This window comes from Pelodiscus sinensis, chromosome 19 (genome assembly GCF_052426305.1).
Source record: "Pelodiscus sinensis isolate ZL-2025 chromosome 19, ASM5242630v1, whole genome shotgun sequence".
In the NCBI taxonomy this organism is placed as follows: domain Eukaryota; kingdom Metazoa; phylum Chordata; order Testudines; family Trionychidae; genus Pelodiscus; species Pelodiscus sinensis.
The window spans coordinates 22,531,323-22,549,556 of record NC_143070.1 but is presented as its reverse complement, the minus strand read 5'-3'; the positions used below and the strand labels follow the sequence as shown (position 1 = coordinate 22,549,556).

At 55.6% G+C, this 18,234-nt stretch overlaps 1 protein-coding gene across 1 annotated transcript; it reads right to left on the bottom strand.

The window, feature by feature from the left end:
- Nucleotides 1-5,828: 5,828 nt before the first annotated feature.
- Nucleotides 5,829-17,905, bottom strand: LOC142821504 (zinc finger protein RFP-like). The gene is made up of 5 exons (XM_075912639.2): nucleotides 16,929-17,905; nucleotides 15,540-15,635; nucleotides 11,906-11,928; nucleotides 11,710-11,813; nucleotides 5,829-6,514 (listed from the first exon to the last, which is right to left on the bottom strand). The coding sequence occupies exons 1-5, from the start codon at nucleotides 17,343-17,345 to the stop codon at nucleotides 5,958-5,960; spliced, it is 1,197 nt and encodes a 398-aa protein (XP_075768754.1). The 5' UTR covers nucleotides 17,346-17,905; the 3' UTR covers nucleotides 5,829-5,957.
- Nucleotides 17,906-18,234: the final 329 nt, after the last annotated feature.

Here is an 18,234-nt window from a genome sequence, read left to right as displayed (position 1 = left end):
GTACGGGGCCTCGGCTCCGGGGGCCGAGAGTGTGGGGGTGGGCCCTCCGTCACAACTCTGTCCACACCACTCCCGTCACAACTCTGTCCACACCACTCATGATTTTATACCCCTATATCATATCCCCCTCAGTCTCCTTTTTCTGAACTGAAAAGAAGAACTCTCCTCCAAAAGCACCTAGGACCAGAGCTTGTAAGATACCTCTATATAACCCTCAGTAGGGAAGCAAGCTTATCCAAGCCCTGAAATCCCTGGCTCAGAGTAGAACATGCCTGTCCTATCAATAGGAACACCTGAAGAGCTTGTGTTTCTGCTGGGCTTTGAACCAATGACCTGGTGCATCTTAAACAAACACAATGACCTGTACACTTAAACTTGGGCAAATATTCTGTTACTAACCCTTTGGCCAACTCAGATTGCTGCGGGGAAAGGAATTCTCTCTTCTAATTCTATGCTCTCAGTAAGAGACTAAAGCAAAGGAGGCTGGGGACTCCAACCCAAATCCTGAGATGCAAGGGTTTACAAGCCAGATGATCAATGTTTGCTGCATTTCTCTTTCCCTGCAACTGTGCCAAACCTCAAGGCCAGCTCTACAGCCCCAGCGGCTGGGGGAGATCTGCATGTTAGAGCCTCTGCCCACTGAGCTGTAGCTTTCTGTGCCCAGGGAGCCAGACACTGCCAGGGCTGGAAGGAAACGGGGAATGGCTGCACTTTGGGGCTATGTCTACATTGGTATGATTTTGCACAAAAGTGGCTGCTTTTGTGCAAAAACTTGCTGCCTGTCTACACTGGCCGCGAGTTCTTGAGCAAGAACACTGACGTTCTAATGTATGAAATCAGTGCTGCTTTTGCAAGAACTCTGATGCTCCCGCTCAGGACTAAGCCGTCTTGCTCAACTATTCTTGTGCAAGAGGCCAGTATAGACAGGCAGCCAAGGCATTTTGCGCAAGAGCTGTCCAAACAGAAAAAAGCTCCAGTGGCCGCTTGAATGTTTTGTAGGTGCAGGCAGCTCCCGGACTTCATGGTAACCCGAGCCCCCTTAAAGGCAGACGCAGCCTGCAGAGGCCACGAGGCAGAAGCCCTTCTGCAAACTCTGCCATCCAGCTCTGCTGTGCGCTTCTTCTCCATCTCCAAACAGCCACCAGACCACCAGACCAGGATGGTCGCTCGGGTGGGGGAGAACAGTCACCTGTACCCCCAGCACAGGAGGCCCCAAGGCACACGAAGCAACACACCCCATCCTGGTCCTCAGAGGAAGTCAAGGTCCTCCTGGACCTGTGGGCTGACAAGGAGACCCTACACGACACCCGCTCTCGTTGGTGCAATGCAGACATTTTCCGCCGCATGGCCCAGGCGCTCTCTGACCAGGGTCATCGAGCCTGGACCCTTGAGCAGGTCCAGACTAAGGTCAAAGAGCTGTGCCTGGGCTATGTCTGGGCCAGCGAGGGCCAGGGTGCAGGAACGGACACCTGCCCCCACTACCAGTGGCTCCATGGCATCCTGGGCCAGGTACCACCCCACAAACCCTCGGTTCCTGTGGACACCTGCAGGTGATCCCCTCATCACCAGGCCCAGCATGGTGGGGGAGCAGCTGCCCAGTGGGTCAGAGGACGAGGAGGACCAGTAGAGCAGCGAAGCTGTTCAGGTGGAGGCCCTCTCCAGCAGCCCTGATGTCTCCTGTGTGTCCTCAGAGGACGCGGAAGGATCCACTGGTGAGTGTTGCACTTTGCACTCACAAGGGCTGGGGGAAGCCAGGCATCCAGGCAGGAGGGGAAGGGAGCGTTACTTAGGCAGTGTGAGCTACACGCGGTGTAGCATTAGCAGTATGCAGCACATGCAACCACGTGCAGCCTGGTGACCGGATGGCACATGGCCACGGCAGACACCTCCAGGGCACACCTGGGACCGTGCTGCTCACTCACATCCGGACCAGGGGGGAAGGGTGGATGCTGGCTGGAATCAGCCAGGGTCCCAGGGGCTCAGGCCAGAGCCCACACCTCCGCAAGGGTGCAGCACACAGAACAGCACACTGTTCCATGCCTGGCTGTGAGGCACAGCCAGCTGCTCCTGGTAAAACTGCAGCATCACAGCCCTGTGACCGTGGCCCCCACTGAGCCCCTCGCCTGCTCCCGGTGCCTTGGCTGACCCCATGAAGGAAGTCCCCACTGCAGCCACACATGTCCCTGGGCTACATGTGTGAGGGCAAATGGGAGGGGGAGGGGGAAAACACTCGGGCCAGCCCTAGGGCCCACCTGAGTTTTGTTGCAAGGATTTTACACTTCCCAGTCACTCTCTTGGTTCTGTCTAGGAGACATCCCATGTGATGGGGATCTGAGAGCCCAGACCATGTCTACCATATATGCTCCCAGGCACTGTGTGGGGATTCATCTTTCTCCCTGTCAAACACCATTGATTAGCTCAAAGCCTCACAGCCTCTACCATCAGGGAGTTCCACAGGTTCTCTCTCTCTCACACACACACACACTCTCTCTCTCTCCCCCATCCCTCCAAGGGGCCAGGATGGTGGTTACAATACATGGAGGAGGACCCTATTCCAGGGGCGGTCCTGTATGCAATCAATCATACAACATGGGGGGGACACGACTGAGTGGGCCCAAGCCACACTACTGTGGTGTCACGTGGGCTCAGGGGTGGAAGGCATGGGGTGTGGAGATGGTGGCAGGGATGGTGGCTGGGCTGCCTGGCTGACCCATCCGTTTCTCTGTTCCCTGCAGCAGGACCAAGGAGGAGTGGGGGACCCTCCAGGCCTGTGACAGCAGCAGCACACCCAAGTACCAAGCCAGCAGGGGGACTAACTTCTTTGGCAGCACGTGCAGGTCGTCAAACGTGTGGAGGTGGACCTGGAGTCGTGCCAGCAGGCCTGGGGCCCCTTACAGGCCCAATGTGTCCACATGGCAGATGCCATCTCTGTCCTCACCATGCACATCGATTATGCCATACATTACGGCATGGCATTGCCCCATGCACCTGCCATCCCTCCCATAGCAATGCCTGTGCCCCCTGCTCCTGCAATTCCCCCTCCTGCTGCTGCCCCTCTTGCGCCCACAATTCCCCCTCCTGCTGCTGCCCCTCCTACCCACCTCCCCATGCTGCCTGCCCTGACACGGCCTGACCCCCATGTCCAGGTCCGCCTCTGCAGAGGCAGTTGCAGGGGCTACCCCTCCCAGCAGTAGCTCCCCCCTCCCAGTTCAGAGCCTCCTCCTGCCTCCCACCCTACATCTCCCCATCCATTGTAAATAAAAAGTTGCAAACGTGTTGCAAAAAAACCTGTGTTCATTGTTTATTGGGAGATATGGGGAGGAGAGGAGGGAAGGGTTGGTGATGGGAAGGAGATGTCAAGGGAGCCAGAGGTAACCCTACCATGGGGCCTGGGAAAACATCTCTGTCAGGGCCTCCCGGATATACACCCCATCACGGTGCGCCTGGTGGATGGCAGCTGTGTGGTACTGTTGAAAGGCTTGGCCCTCGCCTGCCATCCATGCCAGGAAGGCCTCCCCCTTCCACTCCACGATGTTGTGGAGCACACAGCACTTGGCCACTACCTCGGGGACATTCCCTTCACTCACCTCCAGACAGGTGAGCAAACAGCAAAACCAGGCTTTCAGACGGCCGAAGGCACACTCGACCAAGTTGCAGGCCCGGTTGAGGCGGTCATTGAATCGTGCCCGGTTGTGGTCTGTCTGCCCTGTGGAGGCCTGCATTAACCAGAGCAGCAGGGGATAGGCCATGTCCCCCACAACACATGTGGGCATGGGCACATCCCCAATAGTAAATTCCCACTGGGGGAAGAAAGTGCCCACCTCCAGCCTACCAAACAGGCCGGACTTGTGTAGAATGCAGGCATTGTGTGCCCTGCTGGACCAGCCCGCATAAATGTCCAGGAAGTGGCCACAGTGGTTCACGAGGGCCTGGAGTACAATGGAGAAATACCCCTTTTGGTTTATAAAATGGGCTGCTCGATGCTCTGGGGCATGGACGGGGATGTGGGTTGCATCCAGAGCTCCCCCACAGTTAGGGAACTCCAGGGCAGCGAAGCCAGCCACCGTAGCCTCCACGTCCTGTAAGCGGATGACTCGCTGGAGCAGGATGTCATAGATGGCATGGACAACCTGCAGAAGGGTGCACAGAAACACAGGGGAACCATCACATAAGGCAGGGTGAGTGCGTGCTCCCTTGGGGGCTTCCCACCCCCCCATGATGCCCTTTGCCCTCACACTCACATGCACCCAGGGCCCCCTCGCCCCACAGTTCCTGCCCCCAACCACCAGCAGGCCTGTGCAAGGGAGGGATGGCCCAAACCCCTAGGTAACGGAGCAGTCCCCATCAGTCCAGCCTGGAGTCTTGCCTAGCCCTGGGCATGGAGTGCAGCAACCCCCCCCCCCCCAAGGGAGGGTTTAAGCATGTGTTTCAAAGGAGCGCCAGCCTGTGCCCCTGGAAAGGGCTGGTGCACTTTTGCCCTCTTCAAAATGGTTCCAGACTTCTGCTTTTGCGCAAAGGCATCTCGCCAATATAGACACTCTTTTGAACAAAAGCACACAGTTCTTATGATGAATCCCAGACCAATATAGATGCTCTCTTGTGCAAACACTCTAACGCAAAAACTCTTGTGTTAAAGAGTATTTGCACAAGATCATGCCAATGTAGACCTAGCCTAAAGGTATGGTATGACAAGAAAAGAATCATCCTTTCCATCGATTTATGGCTGGGAAGAAAGCATGGTTCATGGAACTCCATGTTATGTGTCATTACCTGCCAGCACAGGATCCTTTTTCTGTTTCTTTACCAAACTACATTTATTGTGTCTTTGTAACGAAGGACATGAAGAGCCCGCTGCTGCCCCAAAATCAACAGCAGCCACTGACAGTACATTGCTGCAAATAAAATTTCTACAGAAAAATAAACTGAAAAGAGGATATTGCAGCAGAGATTTCTAAGGTGAGGAAGACAGGATGTGAGGTTGGGGACTGAGTGGTGTTAATTGATGCAGGCGCAGGCAAGAAGGGGCCATATCTTGATTACCCGTAATCTGTAGCTAGAAAGTTGAAAATCACATGAATTAATGCAGCCAGAAGCCCAAAGAATGTTATAAAATTACCTAAATCGAGAGGTTAATTCATTTTGGGTGTTTTTCATCTATGAATGTTTAAAGGTGCAGTGCAGGATGGGGTGGATAAGCCCTGCTTTCTAGAGAGAGACGGTCAAGACGAGAATGAGGGAGCAGCTGACTGTATACGTGTGTCACTGTGCTGGTTATAACACCTGTGCTGTTACACACAGACATTTTCACTGAACAGTCTGACAATGCAATAATGAATTGGGTTCGGAGAAATGTTTTGGATTTCTTGAAGTGCCACAGCTGAAATACCAAGGATGTATACAAATGTAAACACATCACACATCAATATAGATGTGAGGGAAGAATTAAACTTCAATAATTCCATTTTTAAGAAGATTTTTCTTTTAAAAAAGGGAAAAATTCTTGTGCAAACACCTTGTTACAATAACAGTTTCTAAATTAGAACATGTTTTTTCTTTCATATTTGACATTGAGATGTCACAGGACTAGAAAACTGACAAGAATGAAAGTCCCCTCCCCCGTCTCCCACCATTTGCTCTCCCGGGGCAGGAGATGGAGCGAGGTGAGGGCAGTAAACCTCACCCTCTGTCAGGCCACATTTCTTACCAGCCTCACCGTGTGCTGGGGTGGAGCAAACCCGGGGTAGGAGGAAAGGCAGCCTGGGCTCCTTGCAGCCAGGAGGTCCCATTCACCCAGCCTGGGTTGGGCTGCCAAGTGCCTGGTTTTTGATTGGAGGCTCCAGTTGCAAAGGGAAAGGGGCAGTGACCAGTTGGCACAAAATATCCAGGTACCTGCAGTGCTGTGCCTCCTGAGGGAAGAGGCACAGCGCTGGGAGGGGCCAGTCAGTGCTGCAGGGTCACTACCAAGGATTCCCTCCCGCCTCTGCTGGCACTGGGCAGATGGTCAGGGGAGCAGTGTTGGTGCCCCTAATGTTGAGATAGGGACTGAAGAAAGGGCACAGCGTCCCAGAGAAGGTGTCGGTGAAGGTGAAGAGATGGGACCTGTCAGTCACATTATAAAACAAGACCTCGCCCGCCTCGTAGTCCAGGAAAATCCCCACCCGGCTACGCTTGGTGCTCACGGGGAGGGGGGTCGGGGAGGAGGTGCAGGCCTTGTATCCCCCGTCCCTCAACCACATGACCCAGTATCCATTCTTAGGTGTGAGTGTGACCTTCCCCTTCCTGCTCACAGATTCCCTGCAAACCCCCAGAGTCCATCCTGTCTTGTCTCCCACCTCCACCTCCCAGTAACACCTCCCGCCTGCAAACCCCTTGGCACCCAGCACAAACACACAATAATCAAATCTCTTGGGGATATCGAGCAGATCCTGGTGCGTGTCTCTGAGTCTCACACATTTCCGATCCTCAGACAGGACGAGCCAGGGGTTTGCCGTGTCTGGATCCAGCGTCACCTCCACTGGGGAGAGAGTCACAGAGTCAGGGCCGGGAGCAGGGGCATGTCTCTAAGGTCAGAGGGAAATTGACCTGCCCCCCCCCCCCATTAAGCCCTGTACGGGGGGGATTCTGAGGGGAGTCAGGGACCCTCTGCCTGGGAGGAGAGAGAGCGGGAAAAGGGCAGGACGGAGCTGGGGAGGGATGGCAAGCTGTTGGTGGGGGGAGGGGCAAGGATAATGCTAGGAAAGGGGAGGGGCAGATGATGGGGCAGAGGGGGAGGGGCAGAGCAGAGGGAGCAACCATAGGGCCAATGTGGGGAAAGATGAGCAGGCACAAGGGAACAGAGGTGAGGGAAGGGGCAGTCCCCTGGAGGGCTGGGTGGAGGGGGAGGGGCAGATGCAAGGAGGGCAGAGAGGGAGGGGACACCAGGGGGAGGAAGGGAGCAGAGGAGCACAGGTACACAGACAAAGGGATATGGGGAAGGCCAAGTCCTAGGGAGGAAGAGGGGTGAGGAGATGTGGGCACCAGTGTGACAGAGATGGGGTGAGGCCTACACCACAGGACCCAAAGGGGGGGGGCCAGGGAAGAGACACCAGGCAGTCATCCTGTGAGTGAGACACGAGTTGTCCTTCCGCTCTGCTCAGGCCTCAGCTGGAGTCTTGTGTCCAGTTCTGGGCTTCACATTTCAGGAGAGAGGTGGAGAAATTGGAGAAGGTCCAGAGAAGAGCAACAAGAATGATGAAAGGTTGAGAGAACATGAGCTAGGAGGCAAGGCTGAAGGAATTGGGCTTGATTAGTTTGGAAAAGAGAAGATTGAGGGGGGACATGGTAGCAGTTTTCAAGTATCTAAAAGGGTGTCACGAGGGGGGGGGGGTTGTTCTCTTTGGCCTCTGAGAACAGGACAAGAAGCAATGGGCTTACACTGCAGCAAGGGAGGTTTAGGTTGGACATAAGGAAAAACTTCCTTCCCATCAGGGTGGTGAAACACTGGAATAAATTGCCTGGGGAGGTTGTGGAGTCTCCATCCCTGGAGATATTGAAGAGCGGGTTGGACACACACCTGTCAGGGATGGTCTGGATGGTGCTTGGTCCTGCCATGAGGACAGGGGACTGGACTCGATGACTCTCAAGGTCCTTGCCAGTTCTGTGATTCCTATGGAAGTGAAGGCAGAGAGGGGCCTCAGGGAGGCAGAGACGAGGTGACCAGAGGGGCTGGCTCCAGGGGTGCATGATGAGGGAGGCAGAGGGGCAGGGAAGAATTAAGGGGAAGGAGGAGGGAATGTGAGGGGAGGTGATAGGTACCAGGGTGGGGGTAGGGGAGAGGAAAGGGGCTTGTGCTGAGGGGAGGGAGGCAGGGCAGGAGGAGAAAGGGGAAGCACCAAGGGGCAGAGACAAATGCTGGGGACAGGGATGGAGAAGTCACCAGGGCAGATGAGGGTGAGATGGAAGGTTTGATCCTCAGTGGGTGGGAAGGCGAGAGCAGGGTGGGTGCCAGGAGGCTAGAGATGTACCAGGGGAGGGGTTAAAGGTAGGGGGCAGAGGAGGAGCAGGTGGGCTGGCAGCAATGGGGCAGTAGCAGGGGCAGGCATCAGGCCTAACAGGGGCCAAGGGGAGACAGTGAGGAGAAAGGGCGGGGGGGGGGGAAGGTGTCAGTGGTGGGGGAGGGGACAGGCTGATGCTGAGTGAGGGGAGGGGCAGATGACGGAGCAGAAGGGGGCAAGAGGAGCAGGCACCATGAGGACAGAGGATGGTGAAGGGAGGGGCAGGTTCCAGCCAGGGTTTCCCTAGGACTCCGGGGGGCGTACACCAGTGCTCCCTCCAACTGTTCCTAGCTGTGTGTGAAATACATTTTATGACGTGCACTGAGGCACAACCAGGAGAGACACTGGCTGTGGCCATGTGAACGCTCTGCTGATCCACTGGGCAGCTGCTGAATCTCCTGAGCGCGCAGGGCAGGTGTGACAGCAGGGCCTGGATGAGCTCTCCCGGCTGCTGTCTGTGGCAGTGGGGTTGGTTCTAGTTTGTAAACAGGATCTGAAGGAGCCCCCCATGAGAAGCCGGGTCGGGGAGGTGCCAGGCCCAGCCTGTATTGCCAGGGACACGCCTGCCCTGCCTGGGGCCTGGCCCACAGAGCTGGGCTGCTGGGGATCCGTTCTGCCTGGGGCTGGGCACAAACCACTGAGGTGCCATGTGGGGTCAGGAAATGTTGGGACCCTTTTAGTGTCTGAGTGACGGGCAGCAGCAGAGCTGGGCTGGGCCTGCCTGGGGGAATCTGTGCTGGGGCTTGCTCAGGGCTCAGCTCTGGACCCACGGCGCTTGTCAGTTCCCAGCCCTGGGCATAAAAAGTTCTGCAGCACCCTACAGCCTAAAAGAGAGATGACTGGATTTCTTGTTGGTTTCTCAGGTGCTACAGGACCACTCATTGGTTTTTAAGGTTTTGTTTTTTTTTCTTTTTAAGATACATACTCAATTGGAACCTCGGGGCTCAGCCCATCAGCTGGGAAAATAACAAACGTGCTGGAGACCAGCCCCTCTACGGTGACAGTTTAAGCCCTGGCCGTCCCCAGCCGCCCTGTGCTGGAGAGCAGGGGTGGGGCTGCCGGGGGCTGGTGAGGAGAGGGCGGGTGGCCCAGGGGTTTGCCGGCCCCTCTCTCCCATGCAGACAGAGCTGCCTGGGCCAGAGGAAGCCTTTGGCTTGTTTCAGTGACTGGCTGGTTTCAGTCACGGAGCTCTCAGGGCTGAGCCCTTCTGGGGACAGTGTGCCGGGAGGGGCGGGGTTGGGGTGCTCGGCCTGCACTAGCCACAAGGTTCCCCACTCAGAGCTGCTGTTGCCCAAGCTGGTGGGACCTCGAGGGATGGGCTAAGGTCACTGGGGAAGGGGGCAGCAGAAGGTGTCGGTGCCGGGCCATTGGGGACAGAGCAGTAGAGGGAACAGTGCCGCAGAAACAGCAGCAGCCAGAACATGGGTGTGTGGGACTGGGTTTCAGAGACTTTGCTCCAGCACCCTGCTTTGTGCCTGGGAACCGCATGGGCGGGGAAAGGGGGGGGTGGAAAAAAACCCACACCACATTTCCTAGGACACCAAGACTTTTAAAATCCATTAATTGCCAACGTCGTTGTGTCACAACATCACCAGTGTGACAGGCCAGTGTCTGGGGGAGTTTCTGTATTAACTGTGTTATTATAATTAATTTTTATGCAAAATCATCCATATTGGGCCAGACCCCTGGTCCCTCTGCCCAGTGTCCTGCCTCCTGCCACTGCAGCACCTGGAGCAGCCAGAAGGAATGAGCAGAGGAGGGAATCGTCTAGTGATCCCTGCCCTGTCATAGAATCCTAGAGCTGGAAGAGACCTCAGGAGTCATCATGTCCAGCCCCCTGCCCAAGGCAGGACCAACCCCAACACAATCAACCAGGCTTGACCAAGTCCTGGCTGGGACAAAGACACCTCTAGGGATGGAGATTCCACCCCCTTCCTAGGGAACCCATCCCAGGGCTTCTCCACCCACCCAGGGAAATCATTTTTCCTCATCTCCAATCCAGACCTCTCCCACTCCCAGCATCCGGCGCACAGAGGTCAGGGACACTCAGATCAGGCTGGCACATCCCTGCCCATCCTGGCTCAGAGACACTGGCGGAGCGACCCTCCATGAATGGATCTTGCCCTTTCTGAGCCATGTTGTGACTTTGGCCTTCACCCCACCCCCAGCAGAGCCCCGCCGGCCGACTGCGCTGCATGAGGAAACGCTGCCTTGTGTGTGGGTCAGTCTCTCTGCCTGGTCACGTCATTGGGTGCCCCAGGCTCCTGTGTGCAGTGAAGGGGAAATGACACTTCCTGACTCACGTTCTCCTCACCTGCCCACATTCTCCAGGCCTTACGTGGCACCAGGTGCAAGGAGGGGGTGGGAGACGGGGCAGGTGACAAGGAGACAAAGAGAAATGAGGGGCAGAACAGGTATCACAAAGGCATAGGGGGGACCCCAGGAGGCAAAAGGGCAGCAAGGGGAGGGTGGTTATCAAGGGGGGGAGGGGCATGTATGGCAGGTGCCAGGAGAACAGAGATGGGCAAGGGAGAGAGCAGTCCCTCGGGAGGAAGGGGGCTGAGCAGAGGGGCAGAGAGGAGCAGGGCAGGCACCAGGGGGACAAGGGAACAGGGGAACACAGGAGGGGCAGAGTTGGGTGTGGAGAAGGGAGAGCACAAGGGGGGGCAGAGGAAAGGTGAGTGGAGGGGCAGGACCCAAAGTGGAGGGGAGAGCACCAATGAGCTAGAGGAGGAGGGAGGGGAAGGGGCAAACATCAGGGGGCCCAAAGGAAGGCAAGGGAGGGGATTTGCACGGGGCAGGCAGCTGGGAGAGATGGGGCTAGGGGGCCAGAGGAGGGGAGAACAAAGGGGTTGGCTGTACTGGATTGGTGCAGGGGACGGTGCAGGAGTCAGAAGGCAGAGGAGGGGAGGGGCAGAACTAAGAGAAAGGTGGATCTGAGGGAAGGGGCAGGGGCAGGCACAGGCGGGGGGGAGAGGGAAGGGCTCATGCTGAGGCCTAGGTGGGGCCCAGGGCAAGAGAAGGAAGGAGTAGGCGGGGTGTGGACAGAGTGGAGGAGAGATAATGTCAGCAGGACAGTCAGTGGAGGGGTGGGAATGGGATAGGTACAAGGGACAAACGGGGCTGAGGGAGGGGTGGGCATCAGGAGGTGGGGGGGCAAGAAAAGAGGTGCATTCCAGGGACTAGAGGGCACAAGAGGGGGGAAGGGAGGGGCAAACAAAAGGAAAGGGGAGGGGAGGGAGCAGTGGGGGTGAAAGGAGGGGGGCATGAGGAAGGTGGGAGGTGGGGCAAGTCACATGTGAGGGTGCCAGCCGGGTCCCAGCCTCTGGGCTACAGGCTGGAAGGGAAACGGCAGCACCTGGTTCTGACCATGGACACTCGCCAGCAAACTCAGCCTGGGGCCAGGAACGGTTTCACTGAGCCTCAAATCGAATTGTTCTGCCAATAAACCATTAGCACCCGATTCTCCAGCCCCTCTGCAAACCTGCCTGAGCAGCTGAGGTGCCCAGGCCCAGTGACAGGTGGGTGTGAGCAGCAGGCAAACTCCCCAGCACTGAGCCCATCAGACTCCAGCTACCACACAGCTCCCAGCCAGGTCCACGTGTGTCCTGGGGCCCCAGGCTCTGCCCAGAGCCCCCGGCACCAAACAGCTCGATGTCCCAGGGGCTCCACTCACCTGCAAATCTGTTCAGAGTTTCCCTCAAATCAAGACAAATTTTATACTTGCGCTGCAGGTCGGTGCAAACAGCTTCGGGTTCCTGGAGTTTCATGTTTTCACTCCTAGGAAGCAAACGTCCCAGCATCAGCAACTGCTCTGCATCACTGCAGGGCTCCCACCAGGAATATGAGGGCAGCGAAAACGGGACACGCACCTGCTCAATGTGCTTTTCACATCCTGAAAGGAGAAAGAGAATTGATGCTCTGTGTGAACACCGGGGGCAGAAGCCGGAGCGATTCCCCATCTGGGTATCAGCCGTTCATAGAGGCTACGTCTACACTGGCCCCTTTTCCGGAAGGGGCATGTAAATTTCAGCAGTCGTCGTAGGGAAATCCGCGGGGGATTTAAATATCCCCCGCGGCATTTAAATAAAAATGTCCGCCGCTTTTTTCCGGCTTTTAAAAAAGCCGGAAAAGAGCGTCTAGACTGGCCCTGATCCTCCGGAAAAAGTGCCCTTTTCCGGAGGCTCTTATTCCTATTTTGAAGTAGGAATAAGAGCCTCCGGAAAAGGGTGCTTTTTCCGGAGGATCGGGGCCAGTCTAGACGCTCTTTTCCGGCTTTTTTAAAAGCCGGAAAAAAGCGGCGGACATTTTTATTTAAATGCCGCGGGGGATATTTAAATCCCCCGCGGATTTCCCTACGACGACTGCTGAAATTTACATGCCCCTTCCGGAAAAGGGGCCAGTGTAGACGTAGCCCTAGAGAATAGATTCACCCTCCCGGGTTTCACTATTCTGTGGCAAAACCTCCTGCACTGGTTTGCATTTGCACTCAATTCATTGTTTGTAGGTCAGATGGGAATTTAGTTAAATGGTTCTTCCTTCTAGCAACCCCGCCCCTATATCTGTGTTTAGCGACTGGTTGAGGCCAATGCTCTGGAGTCACAGCACGGATGGGTTTAGCTCTGCATCATTTTTGCACCAAACATTCAATCTCGCAGGGCACCCCTGGATCTCCACGATTCCCCTCCCACCCAAACAGCACCGTCTGGAACTGAGGGAACCCTTGGCCTGATATTGTCGGTCAGGAGGCCACAGAACAAGTTTACTCTAACTCAGGAGTGGGCAATAATGTTTGGCTGGGGCCCACTTAAATTTTGGAAGTGTCCCTGGGCTTCTCTGGAAGGGGCAGGGCCTAAACTGGAAGGGCAGAGCCAGGCCATGATGCTTCTGGGCTTCCCACCCACAGACCATTATTGGTCTGTGGGTAGGGGAGACCCTTTGCCTCCCCTTCCCACTGGGCACCCATGCCAGGGCGAGAAGAGGTTTCACACGCTCCTCCTCCTTCAGCAGCGTGTGCAGCTTGTTAAATTCACCGGCAATTGTCTCCCGCTTCGCCTGCACTTTCCTCTGGAGAAAGGAAAGGAGAGAGGAACCCACAGGCCAGTGCCGAGTTACAAACGGGGCCTCTGCCCGTGAAGCAGGGACTGTGAGGACAGTGTGAAGTCTGGGAAATGTACCATAAAGGGCTGGTTTTAGCTCAGAGCGAACAGGGACAGTCCTGTGGGGAGGTTGTCCAGGGTGCTAGGTAAAGCTGCAGACTGTTATAGCAGGCGACATGGGATGGGCACAGGGGGGAGGGAAGAAATCGAGGGAAAGGAGAGATGTACCGGAGGGTGGGGGGGCCCACAGGGTGCACAGGGCTGAACACTCTCTCCTCTGCCCCCCAAGGGACCTGTCACAGCAGGGTGTGGGCAATGCTCATTCTTGACAACCTGCTCCCAGGGCTGTATGTTCAGCATCGAGGGCTGGTCCAACAGCCCCGTGGGTGCCGTCCTGGGGCTCACATGGGTGTTGGGCCCTCGCAGCATTGCCAGGGCTGGCTTTGGCCTCACCCAGCCTTACCATGCTCCCCAGGCCCATATGCCCAGCGACCAGCCAGTGTCCCTGTCACACCCTACACCCTCAGCGGGGAGCTCGCTGTAACAGGCAGGGGAACCAGAACGGACGTGTTGTCCCCTGGGTTCATCTCCCAGCAACAGACAAGCCCGGGGACATAAGAACAACCAGGCTGGGCCAGACCTAAACTCCATCTAGCCCAATGGCCTCTCTGCCGACAGGGGCCAATGCCAAGTGCCCCAGAGGGAGTCAACAGAACAGAGAACCATCCAGTGATCCCTCTCGTCACCCATTCCCAGCTCTGACAGAGGCTAGACACACCATTCCTACCCATCCTGGCTAACAGTGATTGATGGACCTAACCTCCATGAATCAATCTAGTTCTTTTTTATACCCTATTAAAGTCCTGCTCTTCACAGCATCCTCTGGCAAGGAGTTCCACAGGTTAACTGTGTGCTGCATGAAGAAAAACTTCCTTTTGTTTGTTTTAAATCTGCTACCTATTCATTTATTTGGTGACACCATGTTCCTACGTTATGGGAACAAGTAAATAACTATTCCTTACTCACTTTCTCCACATCACTCATGATTTTATAGACCTCTATCATATCCCACCATAGGTTACGTCTAGACTACAGGCTTTTGTCGACAGAAGTTTTGTCGACAGATACTGTCGACAAAGCTTCTGTCGACAAAGAGTGTCTAGACTACATTCAGTTCTGTCGACAAAGCAAGCTGCTTTGTCAACATAACAGCGTGGACGCAAAGGACAGTTTAGATGCAATAATGACTTCTGTCAACAGAACTCTGTCGACAGAAGGCGTTATTCCTCGTAAAATGAGGTTTACCAGCATCGACAAAACTGCTGAGTTCTATCAACGTTATGTTGACAGAACTCAGCGGTAGTGTAGACACAGGTTTAGTTTTGTCGACAAAAGTCCACTTTTGTTGACAAAACCCTGTAGTCTAGACACACCCTTAGTCTCCTCTTTTCTAAGCTCAAAATTCCCAGTCTTTTTCATCTCTCGATACGGGACCTGTTTCAAACCCCTCATCGTTTTTGTTGCCCCTTTTCTGAACCTCTTCCAGTGCCAAGAGATCTTTTTTGAGATGAGGCAACCATATCTGTATGCAGGATTCAAGCTGTGGGCATCCCATGGTTTTATACAAAGGCCATAAGGTATTCTCTGTCTTATTGCCTCTGTATGTCTCGTTGGGACAGTAACAGGAGCAGCAGAAGGTGACCGGGATGAGATGGCCATGTGGCAACAGAGGCTATGAAGTGGCCAAGCTCTGCCTGGGTTTACTCTGACCTGCCCCCAGCTCTGCTCACTCAGGGGGTGTCCCCGCTGCTGTGGGGTGCCGAGTGCACCATGTGCAGACATACCCCAGCTAGTTTTGATTTACCAGAACAGGTTCATAGCCTCATCCTGGAGCTTTCAGCTACTTCATGCCTGGGAGCGCTGCTGGGGAAAGGGCTCAGAGACTACGTCTACGCTGCAGAGAGATTTTTTTTTGAAAAACGGCCATTTTTCCAAAAAACCTCCAGTTACATCCACGCTGTGATCGCATTCTTTCTAAATTAAATCGAACGAACAGAGGGGTTTTTTCCCAGCACTTGTAATCCTTATTCTATGTGGAAGAAGCCTTTTTGCAAAAGAGCTTTCACAAAAAGGCATGTGTGGACGGGGAAGAGGAAGTTCTTTCAGAAGAAGAGGAAAAAGCCCTGGTAGCCTCTCCGCCCATAGCAATCACAGCTGACACATGAGAGAACATCCATTCAGTCTGGACATTCTCTTTTGAAAAAGCAGATCGCTTTTTCGATGTGCTTTTGTTTGCAGACGCTCTCTTTCAGAAGATGATTTCTTGGAAGATCTCTTCCAAAAAAAGGCTCTTCTAAAAGAAGCCTGAAGGGTAGATGTAGCCAGGGAGATTAACCCAGACGCCCACCTGCCACTCTGCGGTTTTCTCCTCCTCTTCACTTCTCAGCACCAGGGCCTCCTCCAGCTGCTCCCTGAGCGGGCCCAGGGCTCCCTGGAGTTTCTCCTGCAGGGCATCCAGGGCGACAAACAGCTGTTATCTGCCTGTCTGGCAGGCGGCGAGTGCCATACACACCGGCCTTCCGTATGCACACGCAGGGACCCGGCCTGGAAGGAGGCAGCCGCTCGGCTCTGCCAGCCCCAAAGGGACCCTGGGAGCAGAGATGCCCAGTTCTGAGCAGGGGCTCTGCCTACTGCAGCCACTCAGGGCAACTCCGCCCTGGTATGTTAGCGCAGGTGCCACGTCCCTACACATGGGCTAGAGGGGAAATGGCTGGGGAGCCTCTGAATGATCCCTCCAGCTAGAGGGTGAGAGGAGCTGGGGCAGGAACCTCACTGCACCGTGCCCTGGACCCAGACCCATCCCCGGAACCAGATCCCCACTCTGCTCTCCCATGTGCACCCAGGCTCCCAGGGGGCCTCCCTCACAGCAAAAGCCTCACACCAGAGCAGCCTCATTACCCGTGCAGGAGGCTGTGATGTGGCTGGAGACCGGCGAGGGACAAGGGAGCCCTGGGTCTGGGGGAGCTGACCTATAATTGTAACTGCTCCTGGGCTGTGGTAACCCGGCGTTCTCGCCCCCTTGGGCAGCCTGTGATTCATTCACCCAGCGCAGCACCATGCCAAGCGAGGGCTGTAAAATCCGTGCTAACCCATCAAACGTCCAGTTAACCTAACGCTTCACCAGTTAACCAGACTACATGGGACTTCACTGCTGGCTCCAGCTCCTGGGCCCGCCGGGAACAGAGGCTGCTCCAGACAGGATGCCGAGGAAGTCCCTGCTCCAACTCTACTGCACCATCGTCTTCCAGATGGTGGTGCCCAGCTTCGCTGTGGTAGCAGAGCGACCCAGGTCCAGGTTACTTCACTTTCCCGTACCATGGAGAAGGGCGACGGAGCGGAGCAGAGCAGGCTGCTGGGCCACTTCAGATCCCACCACCACATCAAGTGCAGGAATGGGGGCCAACCCCTACTGTTGCTCCACATCAAGCCACCCAGTGACACCTGGTTCATGTCAGGGGACAATGGGGTGGAGCAGGAATTGGGATTGGGGGGAGGTAGGTAGGTTGCAGAGGTAGGGTAGCAGAGGTAGGGTGCAGCTGGGGGGTAAAGGAGGTTGCCCTAGATCCCATCCAGGAGGGGAGGGGGGGTCTTGCCCTAGATCCCATACCCTCTTGGGGACAGCCCTGGCTGTAGCATCAGCACTGCCATAATTAGGTTGATGTGAGCTGCCCATGTCGCCCTAACACCACAGTGTGAACCAAGCCCCAGGACCCACCCTGCAGAGCCTGGTCCCTACCTTGTACTCCTGAGCAGCCTCCTCGATGGGCACCACCGGGTGTGCGCGGTGCTCCCGGGACCTGTCGCACACCACACAGATGGGGGTTTGATCTTCCTGGCAGAAGAGCTTCAGGGCCTCCTGGTGTCTTTTGCACCCTGGCTGCCCCTTGGGCTCTGGCCCCGCCGGGAGCTGCAGGCGTTTCACCAGCTCCACCAGGTTCCCCAGCTGGTAGTTGGGCCGCAAGTGTCTCTGCAGGATGGTGACTCTGCACTGGGGGCAGGAGAACTTGGGCTCCGACTCCCCCCAGCACTGGCTGAGGCAGGCCCGGCAGTGGTTGTGCCCACACTCAATAGACACCGGGTCTGTGAAAAATTCCAGGCAGATGGGACACGTTACCTCATCCTGGAAGCTCCTGGCCAGGTCCCCGGCAGCCATGGCCTCTCTGCAACCCGTCTCTGAGGGTTGGTTTTGTTTCCTGATCAAATGGAGGAAGCAGCGTAGCCTGTTCCAGCTGTTTGTTTTTTTTGTTTTGTTTTTTCCCTCTAAGCAAGATGCACAACTGGGAGCCAATCACACTTGCTGGATGGAAATGAAGAAAGAAAAAAACACCACAGAAGTCAGACCCCAGAAATGCACCAAGCTACCTAAGAAAACTCCCAGGCAGTTACAGACACACAGAACCTTGCTTGTTTAAAAGTCTCAGGGGGGAGCCGTGTTAGTCTGTAACTAAAAGAAGCTTAAAAACCAACAAGTTTTCATGGGCACTGCCCACTGCTCTGGGTTTGCCATCTGAGGCAGTGGGTTGTGCCACAAAAGCTCATGACATTCTCCAGATTTTTTGCTAGTCTCTCAGATGCTACAGGGCCAGGGGTTTCTTAAGGCACCCAGAAGCCGGCACCGCTCCCGTTTACAGGCGTAAGCAGGAGCTGAAGGACTGTGTCCCTTACAGCGAGCTGGGACTGGGGAGGGACCCTGAAGGGGCAGCGGGATTAATTCCCCCCTATTTACCCTTCATGTTTCACAATCAAATTCTGTTCCCCTTTGCCCCCAATAATACTGGGGTGCTGCTGAGGCACGTGACTCACCCCATCATTAATGATCATCAGAGCCAGGACCCATTTGGGTACCAGTATCTCCCAGCAGCTAAGGCAGGGGTAGCCACCCCCGACAGGTTGTTTTACTGCCCCAGGTGGGGTGGAGAATAGGGGTGATAAGGGCCACCCCACCCCAAGGGCCTGCTCTCTGCTTTGCTGCCCCGTTTCCCAGGGCAGGACTCGAGAGGCCACAGACGCCTGCTCCAGCCCCTTGCATTCCCTTCCCTTCT